Below are 17,474 nucleotides of genomic sequence, written 5' to 3'. Positions count from 1 at the left end.
GCTGAAGGTTTGAGCTTGGCGAGAAGTAGAACAACGAAACGTTATTTGTGGAGAATACTGCATTGCCGCTAAAGCAGAATCTGTTATAATTGTCAGAGGAGTGTTACACTTCATGCCTTCACTTATAGCTAAGACAATCTCTTCCGCTTCTACGATGGTTGCTTGAGAAACCGAAGCGCTAGCCATGATCTCATCTCTTCTGTTTACGACAATGGCCACCATATTGCTTGCGCCGGCCCAGCGAGGCGAAGCATCCGCGAATCTTGGAGTATTCACGAACTTCGTTGTTTTGTCAATATATCTTGCTCAAGCTTTTCTTCGTGCTTCGTGTAATGTCATATCCATGTTTTGTGGTACAGTATGACCTCATTACAACAGAACCCAAAGTGAAGAGCATTTTGGTCTGTTGTAAAAGGAGCATGTAAAATCCAAACTACTGCTACAACAGACTTTTATGGAAACACTGAATGGGTCTGTTATAACCGAAGAAAATCACGAGTCATGTAAAAATTTTATTCCCGATGGGGCATAAAAAGTTGTTTTTTTTTTTGGAAATCATTCTTTAGTGCCTGTAGCCTGTTTTCTATCTGATTCCAAGATATCCTCACAGAAAACTGCGTAGAAGTGCTGTAAAAAGTTTTTTGCGCATTCCAAGGTGGTGAAAATAATGAAGAAAATTGCAAAAAAAAGTGGCACAACTGCAGACCAGCATTTTGGGCTCGTTTAAATGTATTTTGTAAAAAGCATTCCATATTAAAAAAGCAGATGTTTGAAATTCATTTCGATGATTCCAATTGTCTGCTTCTTCCATATTGCTCAAGTATGCCTCGCTAGTGCGACGCTCATTCAGGAATACGCGTCCAGAATAGCGCTGTCTGCTTCTTGTATGTCGCCAGGTCAGGGCTGTCTGAAATCGCACAACTTAGTGATATTTTCGTGCTCGTTATGTGTTCACAGGCTGTTAATGCAGGTGCAAGTGAAAGTTCAGTCTTGAGCAAGGTGTAGGAAAGAGGTGACTGATCGCCTCGGAGGCGCAGCAGAGCAGCTCCGTGGAGAACTTGTTCGGGTTCGCCTCCTTTCTACCAGAGGGCGTTAGGAGTATCGGGGCCATGCGAGCCGCGGACGGTGCGTAGGGCCCCTTGAGTTCGCTCCACCACGAGGCCGTCTTTTGTATCGTAACTTCGGAACGTCTCTGTTTTGTGTGAACTATCAGCGATCTTTGACAGTTTTGGTTGATCGTGTGAGTTTATACGACGTGCGTGGGGCATGTAAAAGCGATGGGGAAAAAGTGTTTCGCCCCACGCTGCAAGACAGGGTACAAGTCCTGTACCGAGAAACTTTCGCTGTTTTCTGCGCTGAGAGAAGATGAACGCCTTCGTGTGTGGAGGAATGCCATTCCGCGCAAGAATCGCATCCTACAGTCTACCGACCACCTCTGCGAACGGCACTTCGAGCCTCATTTGGTAAGCAAAACCTGGGAAGCGGTCTACAACGGCAATGTTTTGTGTCGAGCACACCGGAAAGCGTCCCTCTCCAAAGATGCAGTGCCCACTATTTTTCCGGACTGCCCAAGCTATCTCTCGAAAGAGAAAAAACAACGCAAGAGGCCAGCTGAGAGACGTGACATCAACGGGTCTATCAAGAAGCACCGTAAGCAAATCCAGGAACTCGGCGACTCGCTTTTGCTGGATCCTCCCGAAAGTGATGCTACTGCTTCGGACGTGCTCTTGCATGATTGTACCTCGGCACCCCTGACAGCGGTGTCAACTTTTGGTGAACTGTTTGGAAGCCCAGCATCCGTTGAGCTTCCGTCCACCACCCGGGGCTTCCACAGATTGCAGGTTGACGAGCTTCGCAATGTTGTGTTCTCGGAATTGCGGCGCGTTCGAGAACCGCAGTGCGCTGCTGACATAAGCCACATAGTGCCATGGAAGCTGCTTGACATTAATCAAGACATGCCACTCAGTGTTGTTTTGATGGGAAGGCCGGTATCTCCCGAAGTACTGGGATTCGACCTTGAGGTGTCAACCATCAACGACATTACAACCCTACTGAAGAACCTGGAGAACCTCCACCTTTGCGGTGGCGGTCCAACGGCTAACGAATATTTCTATGCACAAATGGAATGTGCATTGGTCGATGTTTGTGGACGATGGAGGCACAGGAAGTGTGCGCAGGTTCTTTCTGCCAACGGTGCCTGCCAGCGGTGTGCTGGCCTGTCAGACATGCTGCGGGTTCACCAAAGGAGGGCACTGCTCAGGAAGAACGAAAAAGGAGCTCACACTAATTTTCGGATGTCTAACTTCCGTAATAATGAGAAGGTAAGAGTTTTCCAACGAGCACAATATGCGTTAAAACGAGCCAAGGATCGCTTGACGAAGAGGATAAAGGGGCTGCAGCAAGCACTGAAGACAATGCAGGATCAGTTCGCTTCTATTTCTAACGAATCCCTGCGAGAGAAATTGGAGAAACTTGATGTCCCAAATGCACAGCTGATGGTCATTCACGAGTGCATCGCTGCTGCCAAGGCAACAGGCAAGAAAAACCGCCGTTACACGGAGAATCGGCTTCTGTTGTGCCTGCTTTTGCATATTCGGAATTCATCTACATACGCCTTTTTAAGGAACAATGACATCCTGCCGTTGCCATGCGTTTCCACCGTGCGAAAGTACTTGTCAGCCATCCGTGTGAAGTGTGGGTTTGACGCCAGCTTCTTTGCAGCGTTCAAAAAGAAACTGTTGTCTAAAGACACATTCCAGCGACAAGGTGTGTTAGTCTTTGATGAGATACAGGTGCGAAAAGAGATGCGTGTGAACTCAAAGACAATGACATACACTGGGTTTTCAGACTTCGGCGACATCCAACCGGCTGGTGAGGAACTTGCCGACCACGGACTTGTTTTTACGTTTCGTTCATTTGGGGATAAGTTCTCGAAACCAATCGCAGTTTTTGCGAGCAAGGGACCCACAAAAGCAACCGTTCTTGCTCAGCTTGTCCTGAAAGCCATAACTCTCCTAGAAGAGGCGGGTACGTATGTCGATGCTATTGTTTCCGATGGCGCAACTACGAACAGATCCATGTGAAAACACTTTGGAGTGAGCGGTTCTCTAGAAAACTCTAGGAACTCGTTCGAGCACCCATAGGACGAAAAAAGAAGGGTGTACGTTTTTTCAGATGCTCCACACTTAATTAAGTGTGCCAGGAACCGCCTTCACGCCCAGAAGGTGTTAACCACTCCCAAGGGGAAAGTGCATTGGGCACATTATGACACCTTGTTTGTGTCCCACCTGTCCCGTTTATTAGGGAGGCGATCGCCGGGCTAATTTCAAGAGCCGAAGTATCGACTCCCCGAACCGCACCACGAAAGCGTGGACAATTTAGAAGTGGTCCTTTTCGGCGCGCCAGCGGACGCCGGCTGTGGCCCAAAGAACAAGACAGAGCCGAGAGTTGATAAACAAACAAATTATATTCTCAATAATGGCAGATCGAAAACAATACACAAAAATGCACACTCCACAATAGTTGCATGCAATACGTCACCAATCAAACAGCGTACTACACAGTACAATCAGCCACAATTGAAACAACGGACACAGACAACAATACGCACTACAATGCAGTCGCATGCATTGAACAACCAAGACACTTAAAGACTAAAGAGATATAAAACCTATTCAGTCCAAAGTCCTTGGAACAAAAGTCTGAATGATACTCTTCCGAGAATCACTCACTCAAAGTCCAGCGTTGTTGTCGTTCCGCAGCTCTCGAAGTTTCTCTTCCAGGAAACCTCCCGTCTTCAATTGGCCACTCTTCAAACTTCAACTTCTTCGCCGGAAATCCGTCGGCTTCACACACGCAGCTGTTGCCCGCGTCTTCGCTCGATAGCGGTAAACCCACGCTCTTGCCTGTAGCTCGAGCCTTCACCCCTCAGGTGGAAATCCTCTTCATTTCCTGCTTCGTCCCTACGGACAAACCTTCGCCGACTACACGGCGGAATCCCTACGCGCTCTGGCGTTAACTTCCGTCTCCTCCTGTTCTGTCACTACGGGCAGAACCTTCGCCGACTCCACGGCGGAATCCCTACGCGCTCCGGCGCTAACTTTCCGTCTTCTCCTGCTTTCTCGTCTCGGCCGCTCGATTAAATACATTCCGCGCCACCTTCCAGAAATTTCTCGTCATTTCGTCGGCGCGATACGCAACGAAGGCTGGGGAGAGGTGCGAGACGGTTTGACTGCCCTCTCCGGAGGATGATTCACTCGGTCTGACCCCGCCTCCTTCGTTCTAGAAAAATCGCGGCCTTGCTGGGCCGCCGATGTGGGGTGAGGAGGATCGTCTGCGAAGCCGTGCTTCTGCGGGGAGAGCGCGCGCCCGGGAGCCCTGGATGTTTGCTTTCTTTTTTTTTTTCTTTTTACCTCGCGGCGTTTCTGCCACCCGTTGTCGCAAGGGTTTGGCGGCGCGCTCTTGTTTAGCGCTCGTTTTGTGACACTGCCCCCCACTTTAAGAATATTATCTCATAATATTCAAAACCACACAAACGAGCGCGAACAGTCACCACACATTCTCACAGACTGTAACACAATCCGTCGCTCATGACACTTCACATTCACAATATATCACTTAATACAATCGTACATTGTTGTTCAATTCCACAACACATGAAATTTAGCCACAGGTACATGCCTACAACACTTCATCACACATTTCAAGCAATACAAACGTACAAAGTTCTGTCTATACAACAATTATACAACACTATACATCACATCATCGCACAGAACACTGACTCGCTCGACATACACTTGAGACACAGGATAACGAGAACATTAACACAACATATGTCACTCAGCCCTGCCAAACACATTCTGATTCCACCTCAGCACCTATCTTGAGTACTTCGAACAGCGCTTGCGCCCCTTTTTGCGGTGCTCGCTCGATCTCTTCTTGTGCTTCCACGTTCTTTTTCGGCGAGCCCTTTCCAACGACGATATCTGAGGCGTCGTATCAGCCATCGTTGTCTCTTCCGACACCGTTAACGCGTCATTACATTCGACGGGTCCTGTCTGTTTATTTACCCGCTTGATAATGCCTCTACATTTTGCCCGGCTGGCCAACTCCGTCTCCTTTACACTGTCAGTCGGTTGAGGTCGTGCCGACGTACGTCCAGTTGCTCGGCCTGTGAACTTATTCGACACGATCGTCTTCTCCTTCGCTGTCTCTTGCGCCGCAGCTTCACCTTGGGCTCTAGTGAGATCCGTCACGGGATGCTCCTCCACAGTATCTCGCGGCCCCTGTGTTGGCGAGGGCTCTAACTTCGGGTCTTCTCCCAAACATTCTGGATCACTTGGCCCTCGCGCCCCGTCGATGTTTCCGATGACAAGGTCATACAGGGGGGTCGTCATGCATAAAGCAGTAACCTTCCCGCTGAAGTACGGGGTTTCCACCTCAATCTCTGCTTCGGGAAGCATCCGAACTGTACGGTCAATTAAGCAAACCGGCTTCGTTCTGCCTGTCAACTCACTTTCCCGTACCAAATTTCTCCGCACGATATCAGTGGAGCTGCCGGTATCTCTTAACACCGTAATCTTTTTGTCGGCAACTTTTCCAGGCAGCGTTGGCATTCCTTTCGTAACACCGGTTGGCTGTTTTGACATTACAGCACCCACAATAGGAATTTTCTCCCCATTCTTCAACTCTACGAATCCATCGGTGACGGCATTATTATCAGATTTCGGTGCCGCTTGCACACAGGATACCTGGTGAGTTTGACTCGCTCCGTTTCGACATGCATCTGCTTTGTGCCCAGTCTGACCACACTTAAAACATTTCACTACCGTAGGGCTCGTAAAGATCGTTCGACAGTTTTTCGCGCGATGACCCACTCGGTTGCACAAAAAACAACGCGGAATGCTCTCTGGTGCACGCTTCTTTTCTTCGGGAGCCAATTTCTTCGAATCATCGGGACACTCCTTCTTGACTCTGGCCAAATTAGTTCCACCTTGCGCTTCCAAGAATTGATCAGCCAATTCAAGCATTCCTTCAAGTGACTCAGCCTTCCTCTCTTTCAAGTACAGCGACAGGCTTGGGTGGCAACTAGTAAGAAACTGTTCTCTAATCAGGAGCTCTCTAAGCTCATCGTACTCCTGTGCTGTCCCTGAAAGTTCAATCCATCTGTCGAAATAATGGCAAAGTCGGGCGGCATACTGCGTAGCTGTCTCACCGTCAGCTGGCTTTCCTGTCCTAAATCTGTCCCGGAATCCTTCCACTGTAAATCTAAATCGCTTCAACAAAGCAGCTTTCACCTTGGCATAGTTGGCTGCATCGGTCGGCGTCAGCCTGCCGTACACACTGAGCGCTTCACCACTCAAGCAAGTACTCAAAGCAGTTGCCCATTGCTGTTCCGGCCAATTCTGGCTCCTCGCAATCGTCTCGAATCTGTGGAGGTACGCGTCTAGGTCGTCCTTCCTTTCATCAAACGCTACGAGCAGCTTGCTTGGGTTCAAGCGGAAGCCGTGATCTTCCCGTTCGCTGCTCTCAACTCTAGCTTGAACGGCAGTTTCACTTCGCTGTTGCAAACGGAGCCGCTCGAGTTCCATCTCGTGCTGCCGCTGCCGTTCCCTTTCCTGTCTTTCTTCTTTCGCCCTCTGAGCTGCCAGTCTTTCTTTCTCCAGCTCCAACTTCAATTGCTGCTCTCTTTCTTCTCTCGCCCTTTCGGCTGCCAACTTTTCTCTCTCCAACTCCAACTTCAATTGCTGCTCTCTTTCTTCTTTCAGCTGTCGCTCCTTTGCCTCTCTTTCTTCTTTCAGCTGTCGCTCCTTTGCTTCTCTTTCTTCTCTCGCCATTTCAGCGGCCAGCCTTTCTCTCTCCAACTCAGCTGCCTTTTCTTCCTTGGCCCTCTCTGCCGTCAACCTCTCTCTTTCCAGCTCGGCTGCTTTTTCTTCTTTGGCTCTCTCTTTTTCTTCTTTTTCCTTCTGGGTGACCCACTTCCGTAGTTCGGCGCCAGAAAGACCCATCTTTTCACCAAGAGCAACTAACTTTTCGAGATCCATGGTGTCTCGAAACTCTCAAATAAAACCTTGCCGCGTGCAAAAAGTATCTGCCTAAATCAGTCTATCGGAACACTCCCCTACACTCGTTAACGAGAACACTGAACAACACACAAAATCGTTCCGATAGCACTATCAACAACTCGAGGCTCTTTCTCACTACTTTGGGGTCCTGTCGCGGACGCCAGATTAATTGTAACACATGTCCCGTTAATTAGCGAGGCGATCGCCGGGCTAATTCCAAGAGCCGAAGTATCGGCTCCCCGAACCGCACCACGAAAGCGTGGACAATTTAGAAGTGTTCCTTTTTGGCGCGCCAGCGGACGCCGGCTGTGGCCCAAAGAACAAGACAGAGCCGAGAGTTGATAAACAAACAAATTATATTCTCAATAATGGCAGATCGAAAACAATACACAAAAATGCACACTCCACAATAGTTGCATGCAATACGTCACCAATCAAACAGCGTACTACACAGTACAATCAGCCACAATTGAAACAACGGACACAGACAACAATACGCACTACAATGCAGTCGCATGCATTGAACAACCAAGACACTTAAAGACTAAAGAGATATAAAACCTATTCAGTCCAAAGTCCTTGGAACAAAAGTCTGAATGATACTCTTCCGAGAATCACTCACTCAAAGTCCAGCGTTGTTGTCGTTCCGCAGCTCTCGAAGTTTCTCTTCCAGGAAACCTCCCGTCTTCAATTGGCCACTCTTCAAACTTCAACTTCTTCGCCGGAAATCCGTCGGCTTCACACACCCAGCTGTTGCCCGCGTCTTCGCTCGATAGCGGTAAACCCACGCTCTTGCCTGTAGCTCGAGCCTTCACCCCTCAGGTGGAAATCCTCTTCATTTCCTGCTTCGTCCCTACGGACAAACCTTCGCCGACTACACGGCGGAATCCCTACGCGCTCTGGCGTTAACTTCCGTCTCCTCCTGTTCTGTCACTAGGGGCAGAACCTTCGCCGACTCCACGACGGAATCCCTACGCGCTCCGGCGCTAACTTTCCGTCTTCTCCTGCTTTCTCGTCTCGGCCGCTCGATTAAATACATTCCGCGCCACCTTCCAGAAATTTCTCGTCATTTCGTCGGCGCGATACGCAACGAAGGCTGGGGAGAGGTGCGAGACGGTTTGACTGCCCTCTCCGGAGGATGATTCACTCGGTCTGACCCCGCCTCCTTCGTTCTAGAAAAATCGCGGCCTTGCTGGGCCGCCGATGTGGGGTGAGGAGGATCGTCTGCGAAGCCGTGCTTCTGCAGGGAGAGCGCGCGCCCGGGAGCCCTGGATGTTTGCTTTCTTTTTTTTTCTTTTTACCTCGCGGCGTTTCTGCCACCCGTTGTCGCAAGGGTTTGGCGGCGCGCTCTTGTTTAGCGCTCGTTCTGTGACAGTTTGTTGAAGACGAAAAAAACCCATCTTATTTGAAGGTGTGCCCTAAGCTGACGTATGCTCACGTCAACCCGACGAACACTTTGAAAATGAGAGTGAAGTTGGCTACACAGGTGTTCAGCCGCAGCGTTGCTAAGGGTTTAGAGTTTTACTTAAGTAGGGCTGTCCCTGGCCTATGTGACGTCACAGCGACAGTGGACTTCACTCAGCGCATGAACAGCCTGTTCGATGCACTGAACAGGCAGGTGCCAAAGGAAGGTCTTAAGTGTGGGTGCAAAGATTTCAGTGTTCTGGAATCGTCATTGAAGTGACTGAATGAGTGGGAGCAAATGGTTGTTGATGGCAAAATACCTAACACCAGTTTCCTGACACAGTCGACAGCTGACGGCTTTCGCGTAACGATCATGTCTGCTCTCGGCCTTTCGAACTACCTGCTAAATGAGTGTGGTTTTACATAGGTGCTTAGCGGGAAAATGAATCAAGATGTCCTTGAAAGATTTTTCGGCATCATTCGGCAAGCCGGAGGCCAAAATGAGCACCCCACGATGCCGACCTTTTTACAGCTCTACAATATGCTCAGTGTGTACAGTCTGCTTAAACCACCAAAGTTCGGCAACTGTCAAACTGAGCTTGGGCAAGAGGCTCCATGCTTAACACTAGCAGAGCTCACTTCAGCTTTCAAAGATGAGTCTCCAGGGGAAAGTAAGCTCCAAGAACTTAGGAAGAGGCTTGATGGGTATGTTAGTGAGGAGCTAGAGTGGGAAGCTATTTATGACCACTCCTATGCCTTGGCTGAAATTGTGGACTGCATAGTTTACTACGTTACAGGGTTTCTGTGCCGGAAGTTGCTTAACAGCACAACGTGCGAAACGTGCAAACTTGGCCTTGCAAGACCTGTTGCCCACTCGCAGATACCTGAAGCAGCCCTCGTAAACTGTAAGACCCTTGGGAAGCTCATTCATCCCACAACTAACATATTTGTCTTACTTCGCGCAGCAGAAGCAGAGTTTCAAAGAAATTGTACTCAAAGGAATGCTTATGAGCTGACCATTGCTCATATATTAGATAACAACTGGCTCTCATTTCCTTGCACCACCCACAGAGACGAAGTGATTGCAAAAATCTTGCATTATTATGTGGGCCTTCGGGTGAGGCAGTATTGTAAACAGAGAAAAGAAAAGAAAAACAAGACACACAAGCTCAGAAAACTGTCAAAACTTGTGACTGCACAAGCGTCCTAAACAGTTTGGTGCACGGTGTTTGGTGTTTGATGGTGTGCGATTTCCTCGATATTTCTTGGTTGACATTTTTTGCAAAACAGTGCAATAAACACGTATATGTTCGAACAAGCTTATTAGGCATGGATTACTGTGAAAACATGTTGCAAAACAGCGCAAAACTGAAGTAGATATCTGATTCATGTGTGCCCGAGTTCAGCGAAATTCAAATTGCCTTCGTATGCCGTAGTCGCACCGTAGTGGATAGCACTAGTGCACCGAAACATTTATTTAATTGCTCATATTGCTGCATAAATTACTCGCAGCGGGGGCTGCGTCTTCGCAAAGAAGTGTTTAAGCTACGGTCGCTGTCGCGTCCCAAATAGCGTGCGTGCGCTTCGGCCTCAAAATTCACATACTAACCCGAGACGTCCCTAAAGAACCTCTGTTATTTCTAAACGGTATTTGCGTTTGAAGTGTCCATAAATTCATGACACTGAAATCCAAGCGCGCGTACTATACGGCGCAGTACGAGGCACGTTTCCATGCCCGTGGCTACCGAAAACCCGCAGTACATGGCCCCCGTTCGAGCAGCGCCACCTACGAGCGCATACGTCCGCGCCGAACCAAGTTTCGCCGCGCTCGCCCGCCGCGTCGAGTAACCTCTCCTTCTTACACCGTGGTCTTGAGATTACGATCCCACGCCACACTTGTCGCGAACATCGCACGTGCGCGTCTTGAACCGATTGTCATAGCGTTGACTCGTTGGCAAGAAGGTTCTGCTTATCAGTGCTTTGGACTTTGCGACGAAGACAACCGTAGGACAGATTTTTGTACTTTGAAACATCGGGCACCACGGCCATACACATCGAAGCCGCGCTTTCTGCTTCAAGTCGTGTCTAGGCCTAACTCAATCCACACCGAACTTGGCGGGCAAGACCGTTGCGCTAGCGAATATGTAAAAGCAAAAAAGCCGTAATGTGTTTTGTCGCAAGCAAGAATCCCGTGGCCTGTTTACTCCTTAGAACCGCTAATCTTATACATCGGTAGCGGACCCCAGCCAAGCTCACCCCGCATCGACCGCTCGGCACAGCGGTTCGCCATTTCAGGCGTCAGTGTCTTAACACGCGAAATCAATTCCGCTGAGCAACAAATTTTCGTCGCCGTAGCTAAAGCTAACTCATCACTAACAGACCAGAGATATGTGGCCTTCATTCTTAAATCGGTACATTGATATCTGCGGCCCTATTCCCATCCTAAAAGTATGCCAAGCGATGTTTGAAGGAAGCAGTTATTTAATTTGGATGTCCACGGTAGAAAAGTCCCCTGTAAAGGAGTCGACCACCTTGCTGGCTTCACATTTTAGTCAATTATATTCGAATATCCGTTGTATAAGAATCTGAAGTAAACGAATATCAATCAATTGAACAAATAAAATGGTTAGCATAATGCTGCAATTTAGCATGCAGTAACTGTATGTCTATTGTAAATGAATTCGTTGTAACAAGATTATACTGCATTGGTGATATCCCATACAAATCTCTGCTCTGGGCAGAGTAGCTCTTTGGTCTTTTGGTGTGTGCATATGCATTCTTCAAAGCCATGACCCTATGAAGAGCTCTGCCTGCTGGAATTTGCGTCAATTGGCTCTTCTGCACTATGAGTTGGGCCTGAGCTACCTGATCAAATTAATTGTGTATGCCAAGGGATAGAAGCTTCTCATTTGAAGTGTTTTGTATGCCATCCTTATTATTTATTCAGCCTTTTCTAGTTTCTCCACATTCATGGCATGGTAATGGAGTCTGTATACTACTCTGCTTATTACCAGGCTTCTCACGAGTCTAAGGAGGTCTTGCTCCCCCACCCCCCTAAGAATATGAGCCCCCCAGGCTATTATTTGAATAACCTGTTGTGTCTTATTTGAATAATCTGTTGTGTTGTTTTTCTCATTTCTTTCAATTCTCCCGGTACCTTGGGAAAATGGTTGTTTATCACATGTCTCGGGAAGATCGATTTTGCCATTGATTGATATGTGGGGTTTAATGTCTCAAAACCACCATATGATTATGAGAGGCTGGTGGAGGGCTCCGGAAATTTCGACCACCTGGGGTTCTTTAACGTGCATCCAAATGTGAGCACACAAGACTACAACATTTCCGTCTCCATCAGAACTGCAGCCGTCGATCGCTTTTGCCAGTTTAAAAAGTACTCCAGCACGCATTGCATCATACCAAACTTTGCACAATGAAATGCTCTTCCCCAAAAATATATGTTGCAAAGCAACAAAAATATTTTACAATGAATAAAAATGTGAAATGTGTAATTTTTGGCCACCAGCTGGTAAACAATGGAAAAAACAGCCCTTTATATGCAAAAAACTTTGAAGCAAGAAAATTCAAAATATACATTTTTAGATAAATGAACCAGGAATAGCATAAAAAATCATTTTGTACAAAATATTTCTCTTCACATAGACAAAGAAAATCCGAACCAAGGTGCTGCTTCATTGCTCATGCCATGCAGTGAAGCATTGCATGGTTTTTTGCGAGACACGTTTACTAGTACACTTTCTCAGTAAATTTTTGTTTTTTTGTAATAAAAGTCTCCAGGTGTTATAATATAGAAACAACTTGAGGCCGTAAACAAGACAAACCCATGAAAGAATGTGGATGTCTCAAGCTGACGCAAAACATGGTCTCCATAAAATTTCAAGCTGAGGTGCCATCATCCTCAAACTCTAAGCTCACCCTCACTCGATTCAGGTGGGGTTGCAAGACAGTTTCGAGCAGTGTATGTTTTTTGCAGTGCTGGTGCGCACCCATGCGTCTGTGAAGACGCCTTAGGAGCGACTAGTGACACTAGATGCTACCTTGCATCTGATATAACAATGCAAGCAAAACAAAAGCTGCTGGAAGCTGTCAGAGAAGGCCACCTCAACACTTTTAATTCACGGCAGACAATCGTAAGTACCTTAACAAAACAAATTTTCCCCGACTTCTAAGAAAAGCTCTCTATTGAAGATCTGGAAGAAATTTCTGGCAAGTACTACTGCTCAACATAGTCGAATTGCAAAGCTGACACTTCAATTCGATATTTGGCTTGCAAAGGTTCCTTTCAATACAGAACTTAGATGCTGCTAAAGCATAATCACTAGGGGTACACACTTCTGTGAAGTTCGCCAGACTACTGCACTTTTTCAACAAGACACGCGGATTAGTTTGCACAAAGTCCTATCAAAAATCACTATTTTGCTAAAATGGGCAATTTCAAATTGATTCCGAAAGTTGAATGCCTGAACTAACTTCTTTTAGAAAGTCAAAATAGATGGCAAAATAGATGATCCAAAAGCGTCTATCACTGGTGATAGATTTGAATAGGCGTGATAACGAAAATGTTAGAGTGTGCAGACATCTGTTGTTCGATTGTAGCCACATTCCCGACACTCCTAAGCATTGACCTTTCGGAATAACCTTACCCTCACACCTGATTTAAAGTTAGAGTCCTGTATCTGTTGTTTGTTTCTTGTCTTTTGCGAGGCGAATGGGTTCTGAATTTTTTGGTAACACGGTGATCCCCTTCCTTTTGAGTATGTTTCTATTATATTATGTTTGCCCAAGTTGCCCTTCATTTTCCATATTGTTACATCATCTGCATATATATAGTGTCGAATGTTCGAAAACTTCTGGAGTTTTCTAGCCAGTCCTATCGTGGCTACATTGAAAAGTAAATGAAATGACTGCATCTCGTTGTGTACCTTTGCTAGGAAGAAAAGTGACCTTGCATTCATGATTGCCTAGTCTCATAACTGCTGTTCTCTGGTTGAGGAAGCTTTCTACTTATTACTATGTCCTCGTGCAACAGTTGGCCTCGGCTAGTCACTATGTCCTCGTGCAACAGTTGGCCTCGGCTAGTCCATCCACTATCCCTTTGCGATTTACGCTGTCAAAAGCCCCTCGCTGATAGCCATGAAATGTGTTCTCCCGCCTTGGGGCCGTTGCTCAAGACTTCCCTCTTTTAAAAGCAGGGGAATGTCCTGTCAAAACACGTGGCCCGAAGTCTAACACTGTGTCGGACATTAAGTTGCTTTCTTCAAGATAACATTGTTGCCTAGCATTCATAATCTCTCACACACCTTTCCCGAGACATGATGTAATAGATATGGACCTAAGGTTTTCCAAAGCCAACTTCTTCCCTGGTTAGGAGATCAAGATAACAGTGTTTATAATGTGAAACAAATAAAAAAATGTATTGGCATTTCACAATGCATGAAGTGTGTTCCTCCTGCATGAGCATTAACGTCAGTGTAATATGAACAAGTTTCACAATTATTGGGCTTTGGCATTTCAGTGGTAATTTATTAAGAGAAAGGCAGTTGGGAGGCCCTACTAAAGGAAGTGCAGAGAAATATATGTGCAGAAAGACCAAGGTTCATGAAGTCAGCTGAGATGAATTTGCATTTTGCCCTTGAAAATAACACATGTGTGCTGGTTTCATTAGAACAAATGATAAAATGCCAGTGCTCATAACCGCCTAATGCAAGGCAAATTGAGCAGCTCGGTCCACGTAATGCATAAAAAGGTCTCTTAAGTACGGTGAAGTCGCAGTTAACTGTAGCTTATGCTACTTTATATGAAAATGTGCCTGGAGCTAACCGCAATCCACGTGATTCATGATCTTGTACCGTTACGTGCGCTAAACGCTTCAGCTCTGAATCCGAGATTGACGATTTAATGTGCTACAAAAAATGAAAAAGAGCATTGGAGTTTCGGCTCTCCTCTGCCTGGTGCTGGGAAAAAAAATTGCAGGGCTAAAATAGTTGGAGATTTCTACTTCTGCGATGACAGATGACAGACTTCGACCATAGAGACGTTGAAATGATGTCAAGTCGCAAGTACCAATGTTTTTACTTAAAGGGCAACACCTTGTGGGAACCGCTTGTCACACGCTACTGAGCTCCCATGGGCATTCCTGTTACATTGCCAACTTTATGTACAAAGATGTCGTGATGAAGGACGCGTTAATGTACACCACACAGCGCCGGACAAAGTTCTTTAGAGTACGAAACACACGGTAACCGACTCGAGTAACTGTTGGGGCCCCTGCACTGAGCCGACGCATGCCGTCAGTGCGCCAACTAGATGTTCTCGAACGCGTTTCTTTGCACTGGTATAACATTTTAGGATCCTTAACCAAGTTCCTAAATAAAAAAAAAAACCTGTTACTGCACATTTGTATTGTGGTAGCCTGTGGAACGCTGAGTACTCTCATCGTTCGCTTCAGCCCCGAAAATTTTCCTTAGTTAAGTTGATGACTGTTTTTGCATCAGCAAGAAAGAATATTTAGAGCCATTCACACGATGCCTAAACTCCATCGAAGAGCTCCTTCCATTTACTTTTGAGGAAGAAAATAATGAACAGTTGACCTCTCTGGATGTTCTGGTGAAACACGATGGTGTTGCGCTTTCTTTCACTGCCTTTAGAAAAGAAGCGCAGTGGCTGTTATTAGCCCTTCGATTCAATACACCCTGCAGCACACAAGAGGCCCGTCTTGTCGTCCTTAATACAGCGTGCCCACAGAATTTGCACCAAGTCTGTTCACGGATCCTCTGACATAGAACGTGTGTGCCGTGACCTGTCAGAAAGTGCCTACCCGGTTTCTTTTGTGTCGTCCGTGGAGCGCAAGTTTGAACGACCTCCCACCACCCCGTCACAATGCTTGAAACAATCCAGTATACCCTTCGTGCCTGTCGTGATACTATGGCTCACGTTCTATGCAAGTACGATGTACACGTAGCTCATGTACCCACGTGCAAGCTAAGCTTTGTCAATGTGAAAGACAAATTACAAAAAGAGTGCCTTCCTGGTGTTGTGTACGAGGTACTGAGCGCGAACTGCGAATGTGTGTACATCTGTGTATCCAGTAACTTCAAGAGACAGCTGAAAGAGCACAGCAATGATCTGAAAAACAAGAGGGTGTCATCAAATGCCCTCGCCGAGCATGCGCAAGCTTCAAGTCACGAGATAAACGGGGGTAAAGCACGTGTCGTCGCTACCAAGAACTTAACTTCAAGATTGTATGTGGAATCACTAACAATACCCACAAGAAAAAGCACGCTCAACAGCACGAATGGTAATCTGCCCCCCGCATATGCAAGATGTTTAGGGCACGTGTTGTAGACTTGAAATGCTACACTTCTACCCTTTGCTGTCAATGTGAACAAGGCTCACGTTCTCGATGCCAGAACGTCGTTATATGTTTTGTTCTGTTGTGGTCATCATTTTTGCCTTTTTATTTAACGATTCTTGCAGACCAGACGAGTGTGCGTCAAAGCCTCGATTTCGAGGCAGTAGCTGTTCTGAGGGAGCTATACCCTTCTTGAATTGTCTTGTCGGCTGCTACGGGGATAAATTAGCCTCTCACGACACTTTCCGTATAGTCAACTAGCATATACTCTAAAGGCGCAACCGGCCAAGCTCCAGCGACACCTTAAACGTGGATGCCGCCAGGTGGCACCTTTGCTACTTTTCGCTGCTACTATCAGGAAGGTTGGGCTAGGAAAGTTCCCAGCTACTTATAGATAAAGAATGTTATACTAAAATGGAGGAAGTGAACTCGAAAATTAACAAGCAAGTATTTAGAGAACAGCGGAATACCGAGCCAAAGGTAAACATCGATTAGAAATAAGGTGAAGGAAACAGAGAGGGACATGTGGAAGATTGGAATGCTTATGAAATCATCACTAGAAACCTACCGAACTTTCAAGCAGGAAATTGCAAATGAAAAGATCTACGATGATTCTCGGGGTAGTTTCTTGCTGTTCGAGGTCAGAACAGGAGTATTGTGAACTAAGACTTATCGAGCCGAATACGAAGGCACAGACATGTTATTTAGTGTGTGTGGAGAGGAGGAGGAAGCGGCTCAACATTTTATAATGTTCTGTAAAAGGCTCCACCCTATAATCCAAGATTATGTAGCCACATAGGTGTTATGTAAATAGTTCTTATCGAGAGCGATACCAGGTTTTTTAATTATATACAAATTTACAGTTTTATTTGCCATAACACACTACCTGTTTTCAGCCTTTTCGTTACCTGTTTTTAAGCTATACACATTTAATTCCGTTTTGTTGAGTTTTGTAACCCGTTATGATGCATCATGTAATAAGAATAAACGAAAATTCCGTTCTTATAAGCTTAATGGCTGTACACTTCTGATCCTCTGGCCCTCGGTCAAAAAGCCTGGTCCTGCCTGCTCCCTGCTGGTGCTGCACCTGCCGCCCTGGTCCTGCAGCAGCCGCGCTCGGGGGTCTCCCTGGCCCTGCCATGGTCGCTGTCGACCACCATGGAAGCTGCAGGGCCCCTGAAAAGAATGGATTAGTTATAGCAGGGACAGGTTCTTCATCCTCGCACGCTACAACGGCGGAGCTTTTTCCAAACGTAGCTTAGTGGCTTCTTCTGGTGGCTTCAGGAGAAACTAATCACAAGACGGCGACAGTAAAACCGCCACCTCAAGATTAACAAGAAACCGGCGCCGAGTCTTCTGTTGAAACCTGGTCGCACCCTTACCTTTGCCACCGTAAATGTACAAAAAAAAGTCAGTTCTGTAAAAAAAAATTTTTTTTTGACAGAAAACTGCTTCTGTCACTCCCTCAATGTCTCTACCACCACCAAATAAAATTTAATCTGGCAGTTCCCTGTTACCTCCTTGTGAATCTGTGACCTGTTCAAATCCGCTTTTCATTCCCTCACCTAAAGGAAATCATCACTACCACATTAATGCAATGGTCACAACCGCCTTCTACTTGCAACTGTTTTGTA

The 17,474-nt window shown here is 46.6% G+C and overlaps 1 protein-coding gene across 6 annotated transcripts in view; it reads right to left on the bottom strand.

The window, feature by feature from the left end:
- LOC142765331 (uncharacterized) overlaps nt 1-17,474 on the bottom strand; it is a 90,674-nt gene that overhangs the window by 23,847 nt on the left and 49,353 nt on the right. For 5 of the 6 annotated variants that reach the window (XM_075866111.1, XM_075866109.1, XM_075866107.1 and 2 more), the window contains one exon: nt 16,864-17,016. In XM_075866111.1, the coding sequence (XP_075722226.1) occupies nt 16,864-17,016 (153 nt within the window). Of the gene's footprint in view, nt 1-3,447; nt 17,017-17,474 lie in introns of those variants that run through there. The other variant, XR_012884189.1, reaches the window with a different exon arrangement.

The sequence above is a fragment of the Rhipicephalus microplus genome, chromosome 6 (assembly GCF_043290135.1).
Source record: "Rhipicephalus microplus isolate Deutch F79 chromosome 6, USDA_Rmic, whole genome shotgun sequence".
NCBI lineage: Eukaryota > Metazoa > Arthropoda > Arachnida > Ixodida > Ixodidae > Rhipicephalus > Rhipicephalus microplus.
This window is presented reverse-complemented; position numbering and strand designations above follow the sequence as displayed.